At 37.0% G+C, this 22,563-nt stretch overlaps 1 protein-coding gene across 6 annotated transcripts in view; it reads right to left on the reverse strand.

Moving 5' to 3' along the window:
* PSD3 (pleckstrin and Sec7 domain containing 3) overlaps positions 1-22,563 on the reverse strand; it is a 602,311-nt gene that overhangs the window by 77,025 nt on the left and 502,723 nt on the right. For all 6 annotated transcript variants that reach the window (XM_032413272.1, XM_032413271.1, XM_032413273.1 and 3 more), the window contains one exon: positions 10,837-10,907. In XM_032413272.1, the coding sequence (XP_032269163.1) occupies positions 10,837-10,907 (71 nt within the window). The remainder of the gene's footprint in view (positions 1-10,836; positions 10,908-22,563) is intronic.

The following is a 22,563-nucleotide window of genomic DNA, read 5'->3' on the forward strand; positions in this document are numbered from 1 at the left end:
TCTCAAAAGTTAGTTACTCTAATTATAGAAGATGATTAGAGATGGTCTCATATTTCAGTAAAACAGTAGCTGGAGCCAGGGGAGTACAATAAGAGAGAGAAGGTAACCATTAGTTCTTACCAAAGCAGGAGGTTAAAGGGAAAGAAAATAAGCTATTGCACACTTGCTATGTATTAGCCAAAGGTAAGTTGAATCTGGTTGAGGATGTAAAGTTAACTAGTCATTTCTGGCTGAATGATCACCGAAGTAAGCTGTCTTAGTATGTTTGCTAACCCATTTCCTACCTCTTTGATGTGTGATGCTCGGATCGAGAAATGATTATTCTCTTAGATATTAGATAAAAAAGCAGCGCTCTGTAAGGATGTATTTTTTTAAATACAGGAATAGTCACGAGAGGGTTATAAACACACAGGCAGGATTATAAACTTTAGAGGCATTAGATATTTATTAACTCTTCAATTTCTTATAGCAGTCACTGAAAACCTTCGGGATAAGCCTCTTTGTTTGGGATGGAAGTAGGGAAGGAAGCTGAATGAATGGAGACAGAGGATTCAGAGCTCTTTCTCAGTATAATTTAAGCTATGCCTTGAATGACTTTTTTTCTTTTGAAGGGGGAGGTGACTTATTATTCTTCACTCTTAATGAGGAAATACTAACTGCATTGTTCCATATGGGTAAAAATCATTAGGCTATTTCACAGTTGGGAAATCTTGATGAAAGGCTTAAACATAAATGATGAGCATCTGATAATGGAATGAGTGCCTAAATATATCGTTATTTAAATGGGAGAGGGGTTTTGTGTGTGTGTGTGTGCTGTGTATGTGTTTATAATAAAGGGAAGGTGGGCTTTAAAGAAGTGAATTGCCAGTCATTATGATCTCCTTAGATTATTTACTTGATTAATTTATCAAGGGAGTAGAGGCCCTGTGTCCTGTCTTAGGCAATACTATCCCCTCACCCACTCTACCCCCTGCTGCACCTTTAGGAGTGCCAAGATACTAGAAGTCATGATGTGGTAGGGAGCAGTGATAGAGCATCTGCCCATCTGAGAAAAATGGAAGGGACCCAGTACAGAACAATTACTGGAAGTCTTTGGACAGGAATCTTTAATGCTGACAAATTTACATGGGGTGAAAAGGCATGAAAAAAAGAATGGTGGGCAATCTAATTTTGGAGCTCTAATACAAACTGATGCTAAAGATTCAAAGTTCACAAAGTTATTCCCTTGTCAATATTTAGCCCTTTTTCTTCAGTATCTGGATGAGTCAAACTCAATCCAATTCACTTAACTGAGGGAGAGGGCAAGATAAGAAAAGCTGGTAACTTGGAAACAGCATCTCTCTTTGCATTGCCTCTGTCAAATGTTGAATGCAAGAGCATTTTTCTCTCTCCCCAGGCTCACTCTGGGATGGAGTGGGTAGAAATCCTGTGGCTCCGTATTCAATGGAATGGTTTTGCCAAAGACGGCCATGCCCTTTACAGAGATTTCAGAGAAAATGAAAAAGTAAGCCAAGAGAATAGGATTTCTGCTGGGGAAACAGCTGTGTTATGTGAAATTTAATTTCAAAGGGTTGTTTCCTGCAGAGACAAAGCTAGCTGAAAGGACCAGTGTGGGCCCAGCAGGTACACACATGCTGCTTTGGCAGAGGCCAAGGTGGCTGACTTATAAATTAGAAGCTGTGCTGGTTCCATAGGGAAATAAAGACAGTACAAGATAAACTGACCATGTAAGAGCATGGATAATCTAATATCAATGACAGTCTCCATTTCTCCTGTTGTTTTCTCACTTAAAGTAATGTGTCAATTTTAGGAGGATGCTGCAAATTCTTTGTAATCTTCGGATTTCAGCTAACGCCACACCTTTTTCTGAAAAGGTGACTTATTGACAAAGAGACTTCTGGTCCAAGGTGAAGCATCCCATGCTCTAATATTCCTCACCTAATCTATCACAAAAGGAAGAAAATAAAAGGGTTTGTGTAAGAAATGGTCCTTCCCAATGTAAACATCTGAAAAAAAGCTCCAATAAAGAATAGAACAAAAGAGAATTGTAAAAGTGTTCCTTACAAAGCTGCTCTGATAATATGCAAAATGTTGATATAGAATATAATAAAATGCACTCAAACTCCTTCTTTGGACTGGGAGGACTCCTAAGGAAGGGGGGTTTTTAAAGCAAATCGTTCTTTCCATTTTATTATATAGAGCATTATTACAATATTTGAGATGTTTAAAATAAAAATAAATCAAATATATTTCCCATTAGTGATATCTCCATTCCAAAGCATTTTATTACATCTGTGTTGCAAGTATGGGTGCCATCATACAGGGGATGCTGTCTGATTCAGTATTGTAGATGTTATATCAAAGGAAGGACTCTTGCCCAGAGAAAAACACTTGCGAAAAGGCAGCTTTAGACATGAACAGACATTTTTCCAAAGAAGACATCCAAATGGCCAACAGACACATGAAAAAGTGCTCAACATCTCTCGGCATCAGGGAAATCCAAATCAAAACCTCAATGAGATACCCCCTCACACCAGTCAGAATGGCTAAAATTAACAAGACAGGAAACGACAGATGTTGGTGGGGATGCGGAGAAAGGGGAACCCTCCTACACTGTTGGTGGGAATGCAAGCTGGTGCAACCACTCTGGAAAACAGTATGGAGATTCCTCAAAAAGTTGAAAATAGAGCTACCGTATGACCCAGCAATTGCACTACTGGGTATTTACCCCAAAGATACAAATGTACTGATCCGAAGGGGTACGTGTACCCTGATGTTTATAGCAGCAATGTCCACAATAGCCAAACTATGGAAAGAGTCAAGATGTCCATCGACAGATGAATGGATAAAGAAGAATGTGGTATATATATACTATGGAATATTATGCAGCCATCAAAAGGAATGAAATCTTGCCATTTGCAATGATGTGGATGGAACTGGAGGGTGTTATGCTGAGCGAAATAAGTCAATCAGAGAAAGACATGTATCATATGATCTCACTGATATGAGGAATTCTTAATCTCAGGTAACAAACTGAGGGTTGCTGAAGTGGTGGAGTTTGGGAGGGATGGGGTGGCTGGGTGATAGAAATTGGGGAAGGTATGTGCTATGGTGAATGCTGTGAGTTGTGTTAAGACTGTTGAATCACAGACCTGTACCTCTAAAACAAATAATACATTATATGTTAAAAAAAAAAAAAAAAAGAAGATAGCAGGAAGGGAAAAGTGAAGGGGGGGAATCGGAGGGGGAGACGAACCATGAGAGACTATGGACTCTGAGAAACAAACTGAGGGTTCTAGAGGGGAGGGGGTGGGGGGATGGGTTAGGCTGGTGATGGGTAGTAAAGAGGGCATGTACTGAATGGAGCACTGGGTGTTATACGCAAACAATGAATCATGGAACACTACCTCAAAAACTAATGATGTAATGTATGGTGATTAACATAACATAATAAAAGAAAAAAAAAGAATATTAAATGTGTAAGGGCATGTACACTAAAAACAAAAAGTTCAAAATGAATGGGAACTTTCTCTTCAAATATCCAAATACCAATAATTAATGTGGTGAGAAGAAGCTGTGATGAGACAGATATTGTCATAAATAACTGCTGGGAATGAATGTTGGTTTGGCCTCTTCAGAAGGAATTTAGAGTTATGTCTCAATAATTTTAAGCAGTTCCTATCCTGTCCCTGTGACCCATGACAGTACCAGGAATTTATCTTCAGGATATAAATAGATATGTGCATAAATACACACACCATTATTTATAACTGAAAATCAACTGAAATGAGGGTATGTCTGAAAAAGATGAAGTTATGGTAAACCTATTTAATGGAAAATATACTGTAAGCAATTAAAAATGAATGCTTTTATAAACTTTATTAAGGAGAGAGGAAAAAAAATAAAACCATATGACTTATATCACAGTCACCAGATACCAGATTGACCAAAAAATATACTTCTGAAAAAATTTAAATTTAAGAATGCTTAGGATACTAAGTAAAGTAAAAAGAAAATGATGCCAAAACTATTTATCATAGTCCAAGTAGATTTAAAAATATTTTCCTAGGAGTGATGTCAGCAAGATGGCAAAATAAAAAGTCTCAGTTCTTGTTCCCCTACAGAAACACAATTTAGCCATGATATATGCATCAAAAGCCCTTTATGATAATGTTAGAATGCAGTTAAGAGGTTGCAGTACTACAGGAGAAAAAAAGTCAAGAAGAACCATATTGAAATGGGTAAGAAGAACAATTTCACTTTACCTGTGTCAGCCCCTCCCTGAAACTGCCGTAGGTCAGCACTGCAAGAAAATACCCTGGCCCTTGACTATTCCCTCATGGTAAAATGAAGAGTGGAGAATACCTCTAATGTTCTGGCTTTTTGGAAGGTTGCTGAAGGAATGGTTTCTGTCTTGCCTCACTCAGAATTCTGAGTGAATCAGCATAGACTGGATACCTGGAGGTTGCTGAAATTAAAGGAAAGTGGTGGGTGGCTTGCTGCAGCCAGCCTGGCTTGGTAAGATTAGGAGAAAATTGCACAACCTAAGGCTTCTCTCTCAAGAGGGAGATACAGGGATGGAGTGTGTATCTGGCATTCTCATCAGAGGGCTGCCAAGGGAAATGGTATTTATCTTGTCTGCCTTGGGGCATTGATGGGAGCTGGCATACTCTGGATATCTCTCAGAAGAAGAGAGAGCTGAGTGGCTTGCTGCTGTAAAACCAGAGCAGTTGCACTGCTAGAAATAAACATGAGAGAGCAAAAATTACAAGCTCTTGAAAAAGAAGAATGCAAGATTGTCTACCTGAGAAACTGCATGCAGAGGCACAGAGAAGTTGCATCCCTCAAAAAAGGTTCAAAGGTCCCCAGAAAATTAGCCAAGCAGATTGGTAAGGGTCTTCCCTATATGAAAATGGCCTGTAAAGACACAGAGGTAACTTTAGATGTGCAGATCCCAATACAAAGTTATCAGACAACTGAAGAAACAAGTAGATAAGACCTGATTAGAAAATCAAAATAAACCTCCAGAAACCAACCCTAAATAAGGAGAGGTATATAAATTATCTGATTAAAAAATTCAAATTAACCATCATAAAGATGCTCAATGTGCTCAAGAAAATGATGTGTGCACAAAATGAGAATATTAATAAAGAGATAAAAAATATAAAAAGGAACTAAACAGAAATTCTGGAGCTAAATAATAGAATAACTGAACTAAAAAAAATCACTAGAAGGGTTCAACAGCAGATTTGAGCAAGAAGAAAGGATAAGCAAACTTGAAGACAGGCAACTTGAAATTATTCAGTCAAAGAAGTACAAAGAAAAAAAAAGAATGAAAAAGAGTGAAGAAAGCCTAAGGGACCTAATGGACACCATCCACTGGACTAAAATACACATTATCAGAATCCCAGAAGGAGAAGAAAGAAAGGGGCAGAAAGCTTACAGAGAGAAATAATGGCCAAAAACTTCCCAAATCAGGAAAGAAATGGACATCTAGATCCAAGAAGCCCCAAAGTCTCAAATCTAGATAAACTCACAGACAACTACACCAAGACACATCATAATCAAATTTTCCAAAAGTCAAAGATGGAAGAAAATTTTGCAAGTAGCAAAAGAGCGACTTATAATTTACATGGAATCCCTTAAGACTCTCAAAGGACTTCTCAGCATAAACCTTTCAGGTCAGGAGAAAATAGGATGATATATCCGGAATGGTGGGAAACAACCTGCAAACCAAGAGTACTATATCCAACAAATTAGTCCTTTAAAAAATGAAGAAGAGATAAAGATTTTCCCACATAAACAAAAACTGAGGGAATTTGCTACTGCTAGACCTGCCTTACTAGAAGTGTAATGAAAACAAAACAAGAATTTGAAATGAAAGGATGTGAAACTGCAACATAAAAGCACATGAAGTATAAATATCACTGGTAAAGGCAAATATATAGACAAATACAGAATAATAAAATACTGTAGAAGTGGTGTGCAAATCACATATAACTATAGCACAGAAGTTAAAAGAGAAATGCATCAAGAATAACTATAAACACAAAACTTTGTTAAAAGAATTCTGACATCAATATTAATTGTGCATGTTGTGGTAGGCAGTGAAAATGTATGTGTTTTTGTATGTGATTGAACAATGTTAAGGTGTTGTCAGCTTAAAAGAGACTGTTAGAACTATAAAATATTTTATGTAAGCCTCATGGTAACCACAAAGAAAATATGTACAGAAGATATACAAAAAAATGAGAAAGCAATAAAAACATGTTTCTACAAAATATAAGTAAAATGCACAGGAAGACACTGACAGAGGAAAAAAGTGTCAAAAGGCTACAAAAGAGACAACAATTTACAAAATGCTAATATTAAGTCCTTCACTGTTAATAATTAAATGTAAATGGATTAGACTCTCCAACCAAAACACAGGGCGTCTCAATGGATAATAAAACAACACCTAGCTATATGCTGTCTATAAGATTACAGGCTCACTTTATATTTAAAGGTGTATTTCTGTTTAGAGCAGAAATAAATGAAATAGAAACCAGAAAAATAGCAAAAAAAAAAAAAAAATCAACAAAACATAGAATTGTTTTTTTTTTTTTTAAAGTAGGCTCCATGATCAGTGTGGAGCCCAACACGGGGCTTGAACCCATGACCCTGGGATCAAGACCTGAGCTGAGATCAAGAGTCGGATGCTTAACCAATTGAACTACCCAGGCACCACAAGAATTGTTTTTTTTTTTTTTTTTAGATTAATAAAACCGACAGTCCTTTAACTACACTACAAATATTAAGAAACAACTATGAACAAATTGGACAACCTAGAAGAACGGGATAAATTCCTAGAAAAATACAATCTGCCAAGACTGAATCATGTAATTAATAGAAAATCAAAACAGATCTGTATCTAGTAAGCAGATTAAATCAGTAATCAAAACCCTCCCCAATGAAGAAAAGTCTAGGACCACATGGCTTACTCATAAATTCTTTTAACAAGTTTGTTTATTTTTTTAAAGATTTTATTTATTTATTTGAGAGAGAGAGAAAGAAAGACTGCAAGCCAGAGAGCAAGCACGAGCAGGGTGGAGGGGCAGAGGGAGAGGGAGAAGTAGACTCCCCATTGAGCAGGGAGCCCAATGCAGGGCTTGATCCTGGGACCCTGGGATCATGACCTGAGCTGAAGGCAGACACTTAACTGACTGAGCCACCCAGGTACCCTAAAGAAGAGTTTCAAAGACGAAATAATGCCAATCCTTCTCAAATTCTTCCCAGAAATTGAGGAGGAGGGAACACTTTTAACTCAACTTTATGAGGCCAGCATTATCCTGATACCAAAACCAGAAAAAGATACACAAGAAAACTACAGGCCAATATCCCTGAAGAATATAGATGTAAAAATCCTCAACAAAATACCAGCAAACCAAATCCAACACTACATCAAAAGGAGCACATACTGTGACCAAGTGAGAGCTATTCCTCAGATGCAAAGGTAATTCAATATATGAAAATCAATTAATGTGATAAATCATATTATCAGAACAAAGGTTATAAGCCACATGATTATCTCAATAGATGCAGAAAAAGCATTTAATAAACATTGAAGACTTTTTAATGATAATATTCAACAAAGAATAAAAGGAAATTACCTTACTATAATAAAAGTCATATATGAAAAGCTCACAGCTTACACTATATTCAATGGTGAAAAACCAGATGTTTTTCTTCTAAGAAAAGAAATATGACAAGGAAGCTCACTCTCACCTCTTCTATTCAATATAGTACTGAAGTCCTAGCCAGAATGGGTGAGAAAAAGAAAGAAAAGGCTTCCAGACTGGAAAGGAAAAAGTAGCACTATCTGTTCACAGATGTCATGACCTTACACATAGAAAACACTAAAAATTCCACACACACACACACCAAAAAAACCCTGTTAGAACTAAGAAACTTATTTAGCAACACTGCAGGATAAAAAATTGACATGTAAAAATCAGTTGCATTTCTATATACTAATAATGAATAATCCTGAAAGGAAATTAAGAAGACACTTCCACTTACAATAGCATCAAAAATAATAAAATACTTAAGAATAAACTTAATGAAGGAGGGGAAAAACTTATACACTGAAAATTAGAAAACATTGCTAAGAGAAATTAAAGACACAAATAAATGGAAAGGCATCTCATGTTCATGGATTTGAAGACAATACTGTTAAAATGTTTATACTCCCCAAAGTCATCTACAGATTCAATATAATACTTATCAAAATCCCAATGGCATTTTTTACAGAAATAGAAATCTCACCCTGAGATTCATATGGAATGAGAAAGGATCCTGAATACTCAAAACAATCTTGAGAAAGAACAAATTTAGAGACCTCACACTTCCTGATTTCAAAATACATTACAAAGCTACAGTAATTAAAACATTATAGTATTGGCATAAGGACAGACATACTATGCATATACAGTAAACTGATTTCCACAGAGTGCCAACAGTACACAAGGGGGAAAAGATAATTCCTTCAATAAACAGTACTAGGAAAATGAGTATCCACATGTGAAAGAATGAAATTTAATCCTTACACCCTACAGAAAAGTTAACTCAAAATAGATTAAAGGCTCAAATGTAGACTTGACACTATAAAACTAGAAGAAAACATAGGGGAAAAGCTTGTTGGCACTGACATTGGGAATGATTTCTTGGATGTGATACTAAAAGCACAGGCAACAGAAGCAAAAATAGACAAGTGAGACTACACAAAAGTAAAAAGCTTCTGTACAGCAAAGGAAACAAGGGAGTGCAAAGGCTACCTACAGAATGGGAGAAAATATCTGAAAACCATATATATGATAAGGGATTAATATCCAAAATACATAAGGAATTCCTATAACTCAACAGCAAAAAAACAAAAGAAAAATAACAAATCATCTGAATAAATCATGGGTAAAGGACCTGAATAGACATTTCTACAAAGACAACACTTATATAGCCAACTGGTATGTGAAAAGATGCTTGACATCACTAATCATCAGGAAAATGTAAATCAAAACTACAATGAGATATCACCTCACACCTGTTAGGATGGCCATTATTAAAAACAAAACAAAACAAAAAAACAGAATAAGAAGTGCTGACATGCATGTGGAGAAATTGGAACTCCTGTACACTGTTGGTGGGAACTGAAAATAATTCAGCCACTATGGAAAACAGTATAGACGTTCTTCACAAAATAAACAGAACTACCATATGATTCAGCGATCCCACTTCTGTGTTATCAATGGGAATTGAATCAGGATATCAAAAAGAGATTTGCACTCCATGTTTACTTCAGTATTATTTACAATGACCAAGAGGTAGAAACAACATAAATATCTATGGATGAACGAATGAATAAAGAAAATGAAGTAAAAAATAGAGTATTATTTAGCCATAAAAAAGAAGGAAATTCTGTCATAGGCTACAACATGGATGAACCTTCATCACATTATGTTAAATGAAATCAGCCAGTCATTGAAGGACAAATACTACTTGTTTCCACTTACATGAAATAGCCAAACTCAAAGAAACAGAAGGTAGAATGGTGGTTGCCAGGGGTTGGGGGGAGGGGGGGGAGTGAGAGAATTGCTGTTCACTTGGTATTGTTTGTCATGCAAGATGGAAAATTCTAGAGATCTACTGTACAACACTGTGCTGATAGTTAATACTATCTACTGTGTACTTAGAAATTAATTGAGGGTTGGGGCGCCTGGGTGGCTCAGTCGTTAAACGTCTGCCTTCGGCTCAGGTCATGATCCCAGGGTCCTGGGATCGAGCCCCGCATCAGGCTCCCTGCTCTGCGGGAAGCCTGCTTCTCCCTCTCCCACTCCCCCTGCTTGTGTTCCATCTCTCGCCGTGTCTCTCTCTGTCAAATAAATAAATAAAAAATCTTTAAAAAAAAAAAAAAGAAATTAATTGAGGGTTATATGTTTTTGACCACAGTTAAAAAATTAAGACTTTTCCTATCAGTCATCATTGAGGACAGTGTTGTTACTGCCTTGCTGCCTATTGGCCTGAATTCCAAGCTACCCTTCACAGTTAGAGCTGGAATCCTATTTGGCCCTGGGAAGCAGTGGACCTCATTCCAGTCAACACACAAATTTCCCATGTCCACACACACAGAGCTAGGGAGGTGGAAGCTCCAGGGATTACACTTCAAAGGCCAGAACATACAAACTTGATCCCAAACAGGTTCCCAGATTCTAGGATTAGAAGAAAGGATCTGGGCAGGAAATGGTCTGGTTAAAAACTTAGCCAGATAATTTGGATTAAGTACCAATGCTTCAGGACTTGAATGAAATGTGTTTCTAGATTTAGGTAAGATCTAAATGAAGGCAAATAATTAAATGAAGATATACTGTTACATAGCATTAGTGAAGGAGATAAATGAAGGCTCTAACTAATCTATAGTATAAATAACCATTGAAACAAGTGCTGCCACAGGTCTGTACCTACATAGACCATATGCAGTCTGACTTATCAACCTCTATTCAAAATTTCTAACTGAACACAAATGGAACACAGCTCAATATTTATATTTAATATATATATATAACACATATATCATAAAATATTTTATGTATAAAATACTTTATATAATATATAATTACATATATACAATTTCTAAAATAATTTTTTAACCAGAAACAAAAAAAACCTAAAAAAGAATTTAGACATCAATTAAATAATCTTTTGGGTGTTTGATGTAGTCTCTTTGTACAAAGTAAATATTTTCTGGATACCTTGTCAAATCATTTCATAAAGTTTTGTGGGCTTCATTTTTTAATTTATGTTTACCTTTTGCAAGTAAAGGACTGTTCCTTTTAGTACAGCATAAAAAGTTTTCCATCCTCGCTTTCCTCTTGGAGCTAGAAAGGGGAAAAAAATGGAAAATTTTATTTGACAGAAAATAGAATTTTAGAAATAATCAAAACGATCAACATGGTGATCGTGTTTCAATGTTCCTGGTTTATTAACTTCCAAAATTAATAATAATGAGAACTAAAATTTTCTTGAGACTTAAAAAAAAAAAGCAGTATTCCAAGAATGTTTTCCATGTATTGTCTCAATTAATCTTCACAATAATCCTGTGAGATAGGTACTATGACTCTTGTCTTTTCATAAAACTGAAGCACAGAAAGTAATCCGCTCATGGCCACACAACTAGGAAGAGAAGCAGGAATCTAACCCAGGCAGCATGGCTGTAGAGACACGACTTAAGGACTGGGAAAGCAGAGAGGCATTCTGGAAGTACATATTAATCTAAGAGAAAGCTTAAAAGGCTCATGTTCCAGATCACTTATAGCTCTGTCAAAGTTTCTAGAAATCATTAAAATCTCAGAATATAAAAGAACTCCTCTTGGCATTTCCCCCACACACCTACCAGCTGGATTATAACTTTAGTTATTATTATTCCTATGGCAATCTGTGATACCTCAGTTGCAGATCCTGCCACACTGTAACAATATTTTTGTGGAGGTGTCTCTTTCAGGAGATTACGAATGACCTGAGAGCAGGTACCCTTCATTTTTATAATTCACAGTACCTGGCACCGTGCAAGGCAGACATTAGGTACCCTCATAAAAATTCTCCAAATTAACTTTCTTTCAGAAGTCCTCACATTTGTTTATATTTTCTTGGAGTAAAAAGTGGAATTTCTCTATTGACTTATGTATACTTTTACAGACTGTCCTAAAACAAAAGCACAGATTAGCAAAAACAGTTTACTATTTAATCTTAATTAAAATATGTAACTGGAAAATGTTATGGTATATCTGAATGCCATTTTTCTAAACATGTCTATCCAAATAGGTAGGGAGGACCACTTATTCTTATTCCTTTATTAACTATTTGGCTGCCTTTATGCCATCTTAACTTGGATACCTGATTAAATTAGGAAATACATTATTCTTAAGCAAATCCTTTAAATCTTTGACTGAAGACTCAAGAAACCTTAGGGTTGGTAACTGTGTGAATATCCACCTACAGAACACAGGTGCCCCTACCAACACCATACTGATATATCCACCTGGCAAAAAAGGACTCAAAACATCCGCTCCGCAGGTTTCCAGGGGAAATTACAAAAAAAAAAAAAAAAAAAAAAAAAAATCAATCCATCTGTTTTCACTATGCAAGGTTTAAAAGTATGTACTCAAAAATAAATGATCAACAACAGTACACAATCATCTCCTTTATAAAGAGAACCATAGATCATTATATATATATATAATAAATATTGACTGCATTGTTCAATAGGTGTCAAATTCTGATACAGTTGATGTGAGAACAGTGCACACAGAAGTGACCACAGGCTGCAGGAGCCATGGCAGAGCAGGACCAAAGACAGCATGGTGTGCTGAAGGCACCTGTCTAGAAAACAGACCATCTGGTTTCTAGTCCTGTCTTTAAACCATCTCACCCAAAGCCCCTGAGTTAACTCCTGACCACTGACCAAATGCACCAACTTTTCAAAACTTCAGATGCTTCATTTAAAAACATGGATAATTTACCCAAGTTAAGGCAAACCACTAGCTAATGGTGGAAAGTAATTTAGAGAAAACCCTTTTCTTTTTTGGTTCTCTCTCTCTGTCTCTTTTTTTTTTGCTTTCTTCCATCATCTTTAATCCCCATCACCTATTTCACCCATCCCCCCACCCAAGTCATCTCTGTTAACCATCAGTTAGTTCTCTATATTTAAACATTTTTTTTTTTTTGATTTTTTTTTTTTTTGATTTATTTATTCATGAGAGTCAGAGAGAGAGAGAGAGGCAGAGGCAGAGGGAGAAGCAGGCTCCCCGCCTAGCAGGGAGCCCAATGCGGGACTCGATCCTAGGACCCTAGGATCATGACCTGAGCCGAAGGCAGACGCTTAACCATCTGAGCCACCCAGGCGCCCCTGTTCTCTATATTTAAGAGTCTGTTTCTTGGTTTGTCTCTCTCTTTCTTCCTTTGTTCATTTGTTTGTTTCTTAAATTCCACATATGAGTGAAATCATATGGTATTTATCTTTCTCTGACTGACTTATTTTGCTTAACATCACACTCTCTGATCCAACCATGTTGTTGCAAATGACAAGGTTTCAGTCGTTTTTTTATGGCTGAGTAATATTCCCGTGTGTGTGTGTGTGTGTGTATAATATATAATATATAATATATATACCATTTCTTTACCCCTTCATCTACTGAAGGACACTTGGGCTGCTTCCATAATTTGGAAATTGTAAATAATGCTGCAATAAACATGGGGATGTATGTGTGTCTCTGACTTAGTGTTTTTGTATTTTTTGGGTAAATATCCAGTAGTGTGATTACTGGGTATTTAGGGTAGTTCTATTTTTAATTTTTTAAGAAACCTCCATACTGTTTCCACAGTAGCTGCACCAGTTTGCATTCTCACCAACAGTGCATGAGGGTCCCTTTTTCTCCACATACTTGCCAATACTTGTTCTTTCTTGAGTTTTTGACTTTAGCCATTCTGACAGGTAATATCTCACAGTGGTTTTGATTTGCACTTCCCTGATGATGACTGATGTTGAGCATCTTTTCATGTGTCTATTGGCCATCTGGATGTCTTCTTGGGAGAAATGTCTGTTCATGTCTTCTGCCCATTTTTTAATTGGGTTGTTTTTTGGGTGTTGAGTAAGTTCCTTATATATTTTGAATACTAATCCTTTATCAGATATGTCATTTGCCAATTTCTTCTCCCATTCCACAGATTGCCTTTTAGTTTTGTTGACAGTTTCCTTCTCTGTGCAGATACTTTTAATTTAGTAGTCCCAACTGTTCATTTTTGTTTTTATTTCCCTTGCCTCAGGAGAAATATCTAGGAAAATATTGATTGTTACACCTGATGTCAAAGAAGTTACTGCCTGTGCTCTCTTCTAGGATTTTTATGGTTTCAGGTCTCACATTTTAGGTCTTTAAGCCATTTGGCTTTATTTTTGTGTATGGTGAAAAAAATGGTCCAGTTTCATTCTTTTGCATGTTGCTGTCCAGTTTTCCCAACACCATTTGTTGAACAGACTTTTCCCCATTGCACATTCTTTCCTCCTTTTTTAAAGATTAATTGATCATGTAGTTGTGTGTTTATTTCTGTGTATCCTATTGTTCTATTAATCTATGTGTCTATTTTTGTGTCAGTACAATACTGTTTTCATTACTAGAATTCTGCAACATAACTTGAAGTCTGGAATTGTGATGCCTCCACCTTTTCTTTTTAAAATTGCTTTGGCTATTCAGGGTTTTTTGTGGTTCCATACAAATTTTAGGATTGTTTGATCCAGTTCTGTGAAAAATGCTGTTGGTATTTTGATAGGGATTTGCATTAAATCTGTAGATTGCTTTGGGTAGTATAAGACATTTTAACAATATTTGTTCTTCCAATCCATGAGCATGGAAGGTCCTTCCATTTCTTTGTGTGGTCTTTGATTTCTTTTACATCTTTAGTTATGTTTATTCCTAGGTATTTTATTATTTTTGGTGCAACTGTAAATGGGATTGTTTTCTTAATTTCTTTCTGCTGCTTCATCAATAATGTATAGAAATGCAACAGATTTCTGTACATTGATTTTGTATCCTGCAACTTTACCGAATTTATTTATCAGTTCTAATAGCTTTTGGGTGGAGTCTTTAGGGTTTTCTATGTAGTCTTATGTCATGTGCAAATACTCAAAGTTTTACTTCTTCCTTAATGTTTTAGATGCCTTTTCTTTCTTTTTGTTGTTTGACTGCTGTGGCTAGGACTTCCAGCCTTTGTTGACTAAAAGTGGTGAGAGTGGACATCCTTGTCTTATTCCTCACATAGGGGAAATGCTCTCAGTTTTTTCCCACTGAGTATGATGTGGGATTTTCATGTAAGGTCTTTATATGTTGAGGTATGTTCCCTCTAAACCTATCTTGTTGAGGGCCTTTTTAAAAATCATGAATGGATGTTATACTTTGTCAAATGTTTTTTATGTATCTATTGAAATGATCATATGGATTTTATCCTTTCTCTAATTGATATATCACATTGATTGACTTGCAAATATTGAACCATCCTTCCATCCTGGGAATAAATCCCACTTGATCTTGTTGATCTTTTTTAATGTATTGTTGGATTTGGCTTGCTAGTATTTTGTTGAGGATTTCTGCATCTATGTTTATCAGAGATACGGCCTGTAGTTTTGTTTTTTGTGGTGTCTTCATCTGGTTTTCTTATCAGGCTAATGCTGGTCTCATAGAATGAATTTGAAGCTTTCCTTCTTCAACTATTTTTTTGGAATAGATTGAGAAAAATAGGTGTTAACTCTTCTTTACATACCATCATGGTAAGTACTCTTTAACTGTTTCCCCTATTGAACAACCCCACCCCCACTCTAGTAAGCATCAGTTTGTTCTCTATAGTTAAGAATTTGCTCCTTGCTTTGTCTTCTCTCTCTTTTCCTTTAATAATTTTTGTTTCTTAAATGGCTCATATGAGTGAAATCATGTGGTATTAGTCTTTCCCTGACTGGTTTATTTTGCTTAGCATTATACACTCTACCTCCACCCATGTTGTTGCATATGGCAAGATTTAATTCTTTTTATGGCTGAGTAATACTCCATTGCATGTATGTATCACATCTTCTCTATCAATTAATCTGTTGACGAACACTTGGGCTGCTTCAATAGTTGGCTATTGTAAATAATGCTGCAATCAACATAGGGGTGCACGTATCTCTTTGAATTAGTGTTGTTACATGTTTTGGGTAAATACCCAGTACTGTGATTATTAAATATAGGGTAGTTCTATTTTTAATTTTTTGAGGATGGGCCATACTATTTTTCACAATGAGTGCACCCGTCTGCATTCTGGCCGACCCGTCTGCATTCTGGCACCCGTCTGCATTCTGGCCGAAAAAGGTTCCTTTTTCTCCACATCCTTGCCAACACCTGTTGTTTCTTGTGTTGATTTTAGCCATTGTGACAGGTGTGAGGTGATATCACACTGTAGTTTTGCACCCCATGTCTTACCCATTAGAGCGTTTAGTACATTTATATTGAAAATGATTATTGATAGATGTGTATGTATTGCCATTTTGTTACTTATTTTGTGGTTATTCTTGTAGTTTTTCTCCTATTCTTTCTTCTCTTGCTCTCTTTCATGGTTTGCTGGCTTTCTTTAGTGACATACTTGGATCTAGTTCTTGTTATTCTTCGCTTATCTATTACTGGTTTTTGATTTGTGGCTACCATTGGTTTTTATGTAACATCTTCTACATATAGCAGTCCATGCTATGTTGATGGTTGCTTAAGCTGGAACCCATTCTTTACTCCTCTCACCCTCATGTTTTAGGTATACCGTATCTTATTTTACATTCTTTTATTTTGTGAATCCCTTGGCTGGTTTTTACAGATATACTTATTTTTACTGCTTTTGTGTTTCCTACTTTTCATACTCTATGGTCTTTCATTTCCTTTCACTCAAAGGGTCCCTTTTAATATTTCTTATAGGGTTGGTTTAGTTGTCATGAACTCCTTTATTTTTTCGTTTTTCTGAGAAACTTTATCTGTCATTCTGTTCTTTTTTAATTTAAATTCAATTAACATATAATGTATTATTAGTTTCAGATGTAGAGTTCAGTGATTCATCAGTCTTATATAATACCCAGTGCTCACTACATCACGTGCCCCCGAATGTCCATCCCCGTTACCCCATCCTCCACCCTCTCCCCTCCAGCAACCCTGTTTGTTTCCTATAGTTAAGAGTCTCTTATGGTTTGTCTCCTTCTCTGATTTCATCTTGTTTTATTTTTCCCTCCCTTCCACTATGATCCTGTTTTGTTTCTTAAATTCCACATATGAGTGAGATCATATGATAATTCTTTCTCTGATTAACTTCTTTCACTTAGCATAATACCCTTTAGTTCCATCCACATCATTGCAAATGGCAAGATTTCATTTTTGACAGCTGAGTAGTATTCCATTGTGTATATATACACCACATCTTCTTTATCCATTCATCTTTCATTCTGTTCTGAATGATAGCCTTGCTGGATAGAGTATTCTTGGCTGAGGATTTTCCCCTTTCAGCACTTTGACTACATCACGCCACTGTCTCCTGGCGTGTAACGTTTCTGCTGAAAAACCCACTGATTGCCTTATGGGACTTCCCTTGTAAGTAATGTCTTCTTTTCTCTTGGTGCTTTAAATTTTTTTCTCTTTATCACTACTTTGCCATTTTAATTACTATCTGTCTTGGTGTGGACCTCCTTGCATTGATTTTGTTGAGTAATTTCTGTGCCTCCTGGATATGGATCTCTTCTTCAGGTCAGGGGAGTTCTCAGCCATTATTTTTTCAAATAAATTTTCTGCCCCCTTCTCTTTTTCTTCTTCTTCAGGGATCCCTAAAATGTGATCTTCGGGGATCCCTAAAATGTGAATGTTATTATGCTTGATGTAATTGCTGAGTTCCTTAAATCTATTCTCATTTTGCAAAATTTTTTCCCTCTCTTTTGTTCAGCTTGGTTACTTTCCATTTCTCTATCTTCCAGGTTATTAATTTGTTCCTCTGAGTCCTCTAACCTGCTATTTATTCTATCAAGTGTACTTTTAATTTTATTTATTGTCTTGTTCATCTCTGCTTCTTTTTTAAATCTCTTTGTTCAGGGTCTCACTGATGTCCTTTTCTCTTTTCTCAAGTCCAGTGAGTATCTTTATGATCATTACTTAAAATTCTCTATCAGGCATATCATTTATCTCCATTTTGCTTAGGTCTCTTGCTGTGGTTTTGTCCTGTGTTTTTATTTGGGACATACTCCTCTGTCTCTTCATTTTTGTCCAACTGTATCTGTTTCCATGTGTTAGGAAAGTCAGCTTCATCTCCTGTTCTTTAAGGTAATGGCCTTATGAAGAAGAGGTCTTATAGTGCCCTACAGTGCAGTGACCCTCCTCTACAGGACTTGACGCTTCAAGGAGTGTTTCCTATGTGTGCTGTGCCCTACTGTTGTGTCCTGGCCACTTTATCCTTTAGTGCAGTTGTGTGCAGAGACTCTTGTTGCCTGTTGTGGGCAGTGTTTGGTCCCCAGCCAAATGGTGCACATTTTAAGAAGGTGTGCATTGGTCTGCTTGCAAAATGAGACCTGTCACTACCACCAGAACTGAGGCTCCAGGTCAGATGTGGTGTTAGCTTGGTTTGCACCATTCTTCTGGGGGAGGGGACATGTAGCATCAGGACTGAGGCAAGCATGACTGGCAAGGGCAGATCCACCATAATGTGGGGGGATGGGGCTTGGTGTAAGCAAGTTAAGTAGCAAGTGTCAGTGCTATGCAGGTGGCTGTGTGATTATGCTGAGGAGCGGGGGAATGAAATGGCACCTGCCAGCTCCTTTAATCCTGGAGAGGTCTCCCTGTGATTCCTGCCTCTTCAAACCATGCTCTGAGATGAGTAAATAACCCTCCCTCCAGTATACCCCAGGTGTTTTTCAAACTGCTGCTTCTACTTTGTAGCTCTGGTGGCTGTTTGTCATACTGTTTCTTTAAGGATGGGGACTCACCTTCCTAATGTCCTCTGGGCTCTCCCACAGCTGAGCCTGCTGATGTTTTTTAAAAATCCAAGCTTTAAGTCCCACAAACTGTAAGAACTCATGAGGTAAGCCCCACTTACTTTCTTTATTTTAAAAAATATTTTATTTATTTATTTGACAGAGAAAGAGAGTGAGCACACACAAGCAGGGAGAGTGGCAGGCAGAGGGGAGGGAGAAGCAGGCTCCCTGCAGAGCAGGGAGCCCAATGCGGTGCTCAATCCCAGGACCCCCAGCCCCTCTTACTTTCAAAGCCAAATATTAGTCTTCCCTGAGTGGGTTCCCTGGTGTGGTACTTTGTTTCTCTCCCTTCACCACACCCTTGGCTTCGCTCCTGACAGTGGACAGCCACAGTCCTCTTCACTCCCAAACCACATCTCCACCCTTCCTATCTTCTTCGATGTGACCTCTTCTCTACATTTAGTTGAGGACTTTGTTCTGTCAGTCTTGGGGGTGTTTTCTGGGTTACTTATGCTGATTTGAGTGTTATCTAGTTGTATCTGTGAGAGAAAGTGAGCTTTGGGTCCTCCTACTCCGTCATCTTCAAGAAAACCCTTTTGTTTTTATAGGAGGCTTGTAGGTCCTGGATTTTAAAGGCTTTCCCCAAAACTCTAAAACTAGCAGAGGCATCTTGAGATTCCTTCAGTTCAAAGATCTACAAATCTATTTTACTACTTTTCAAGTAGAAATCTCCAATCCATGAATCCATGTACATGTTCACAAAAAATTTTAGTAGCTCTGTATCATTACCACACCAAGCCTACTAGAAACAGATCACAAAGAGCTTTCCAAATGAAACGTGATCTTAAGTTACTGTGGATGACTAATGCTTAAGTCAATGAGCATTAACTCTGTATTGCATTCTCTACTTTCCCATCTCCCACAGGAGGTTAAAACATAAAATCTTGTTTTTGATCAATTATAATTAAGTTGTTTAAGCCTTAAATAAACAATCAATATTCTTAACACAACTTAGGAGCAAGTGCTCAACAGTATATAGCTAGTGTGTTACAAAAGTACTACTTTAAATGATTTTATATGTATTAATTTATTTAACTCATACCACAATGCTAAAAATAAGGTACTATTGTTACCTCCATTTACATATGGGACTGTGGGTACAAATGAGTGGAACTCAGGGAAGAAAGAGACCACTGTGCACTAGAGCAGGCTGGGGAGGCTCTCTAAAGGCAAGCTCAACAGTCCTGATCCTAAAGCCACACACAAAGTGCTGCTATGGCTCTTGTATCTTTGGTGAGGCTTGCCATGTGAAGCACATGGGTTAGATGTCAATGAATGAAGAGCATTGCTCCTCATAATGACTGCAGAATGAGTTAAAACTGATTTCATAACTCCAAGATTATTAAAATATAGAAGACCAGGGAAAGAGTTGTAACTGGTTACATAATAAACATGATGGGAGGAATGAGTAAGAGTTCTGTTTGGAAACCCAATGTCTCTTACTAAAAGGCTTTAAAATTATAAGGGTGATAGAGAGTTGGTAGATAGATTTTAAAGATACCTGGGTGTCTACTGTGAAAAGGTATTTACTGAACTTGATCAAAAGACACCATTCTATGCACTAGACTGTGTTTTCATGATTCTTTTTAATATGCATACTTGAAATCCAAAGATACTTTCCTTCTTTTTGAAAATACAAAGATTTTGGAATATTTTATTCTAATCATCTGCCTCCAACCTTACATGATAATGCCACCTATTACTTTATTTGTTTTTAACACTACCAAAAGGGATCTCATTATTTTTCTATAAACTGCCACTGTCTATTTAGATTTACTGTCATGTTTACTATTACCTTTATTCATTAACACTTTCTTTACCTCAAATTTTTTTGAGGCCATTTTCTTTCTTTCTTTTTTTTTAAGATTTATGTGAGAGAGAGAGCGAGAACTTGAGCAGGGGGAGGAGGCAGAGAGGGAGAGAAATCCTCAAGCAGACTCCCCACTGAGCATGGAACCTGACTCGGGGCTCCATCCCAGGACCCTAAGATCATGACCTGAGCTTCAAAATCAAGAGTTGGATGCTCAACTGACTGAGCCACCCAGGCACCCCGAGGTAATTTTCAATTAATTCTTTAAATCTATACTTAGAAGTTCCTTTAGTGAGGATTGTTTGGTTGGTAAATCTTTTTTCTATTTTTGTTTATATAAAAATGTCTTTATTTTATTAAAAATTCGAGGTTGACAATTATATTTTCTTATGAAGATATTATTTCACTATCCTTTGGCTCCCGTCATTGTTGCAATATCTATCTTGAGCCTAATTGTTATGTCTAAGAAGAGGTTTCTTTAAACTGAGCCAGCTTGGTGTTCTTTGGGTTTTCTGCATATCTATTCCAACACTTGTAGTCATTAGATCTTTGAATATTGTGTCCTCCATTGTCTCCACTATTGTAACCTCTGACACTCTAATTTCTCATTCCATTCCACAGGTTTCTTGACTGCCCCTTCACATTCTTTATGTCTTTCTGTGCTAAAAGCTGTGTAATTTTATCTCCAGTATTTCTTCAACACCCAGATCCAGAAATACTCTAAAGGTATAGCAGCCCTAGGGTTAGCTTCCTTCCCTAGATTTGTATTCATGCTTTTTTCCTGGCTTACAGGATTTCCCTTTCATTGTTATAGTCATTCATTCTTTTAAAAGGCATTTTAAATATTTTATCATTTTAATTTTTTACTTATTTTTATTTTTTAAAAAAGATTTTATTTATTTGAGAGAGAGAGAGAGCAAGAGAGATAGCATGAGCAGGGGGCTGTGGCAGAGAGAGAGGGAGAAGTAGGCTCCCCGCTGAGCAGGCAGTCTGATGTGGGGCTCCATCCCAGGACCCTGGGATCATGACCTGAGCTGAAAGCAGATGCTTACCTGACTAAGCCGCCTAGACGCCCCATTTGATTATTTTTAGATGTTTTATAATGCAAGTTTTAGAATCTCTAGGCCATCATATTGCCAAAGTAGACCCTCTAGCTCTTTTTTCTTTTTCTTTAAAAGAATTTATTTTGTAGAGAATTTTGTAATCTATGAAGAGTTCATTTATAGCAGAATACAGGAGATAAGTGCTGAGGACAAGATGAGAGGAATTAGAAAACAGAACACCAGTGAGGAGGCTATTACAACTGCCCAGATGAGAGAAAAAGGCCAAAATATGCATAGAGGTGCACAACAAATAAGATAAAAATAAAATAGAAGGATGGGTGGCCGGATGGCTCAGTTGGTTAAGTGTACGACTCTTGATTTCAGCTCAGGTCATGATGGTCTCAAGGTTGTGAAACTAAACCCCGCATAGGGCTCTGGGCTTAGTGTGAAGTCGGCTTGGGATACTCTCTCTCCCTCTCCCTCTGCCCCTTCTCCCTGCTCTCTCTCTCTCTTTAAAAAAAAAAAAAGAAAAAGAAAATCTTAAAAAAAAAACAAACAAATAGAAGGAAAGGAGAAGGCAGTAATGTTAACTGAGCACCTATATACAGTGCTCTGGGCATTGGGCTAACATTGAAAATGTACACTAAATTTGATCCAAACAATCCTTTTGGTTAGGTCTTAATGCCTCTTTTCACATTAATGTCTCCTTTATTAACTACACTTGCAGTCCTAGAGGTGGAGTAAGCTACTGAGGAGGCTACGTATCTAAGGATTTCAAAGCTTATAGGGCAATTCAGACAAGGAAATATATTCTAAGGCTACATGAAGAAAGAGAAACTGTCCAGATGATAACCCTTTTGCAAATGGTCAGGCCTGCTACTCCAGTGACATGAATATAAGGGAAAAGGAAAGAAGAAGTTGGGATAGGAGGGGAATGCAAGTTAGGTATGTTTTCTAATTTCACTGAACTACAGAACTTTCAAAGGTATCCTTGCTCATGGCTATGAGATTCAGAGCTGAGGCACGATCCCTGTGTCTGCCCTCTCAGATGCGACCAGCCCAACGTCTTTGCACAGTACCAATGCTAATAGCAGCACTAATTATAGCAG

This window comes from Phoca vitulina, unplaced genomic scaffold (assembly GCF_004348235.1).
Source record: "Phoca vitulina isolate PV1807 unplaced genomic scaffold, GSC_HSeal_1.0 scaffold15, whole genome shotgun sequence".
NCBI classification, from domain to species: Eukaryota; Metazoa; Chordata; class Mammalia; order Carnivora; family Phocidae; genus Phoca; species Phoca vitulina.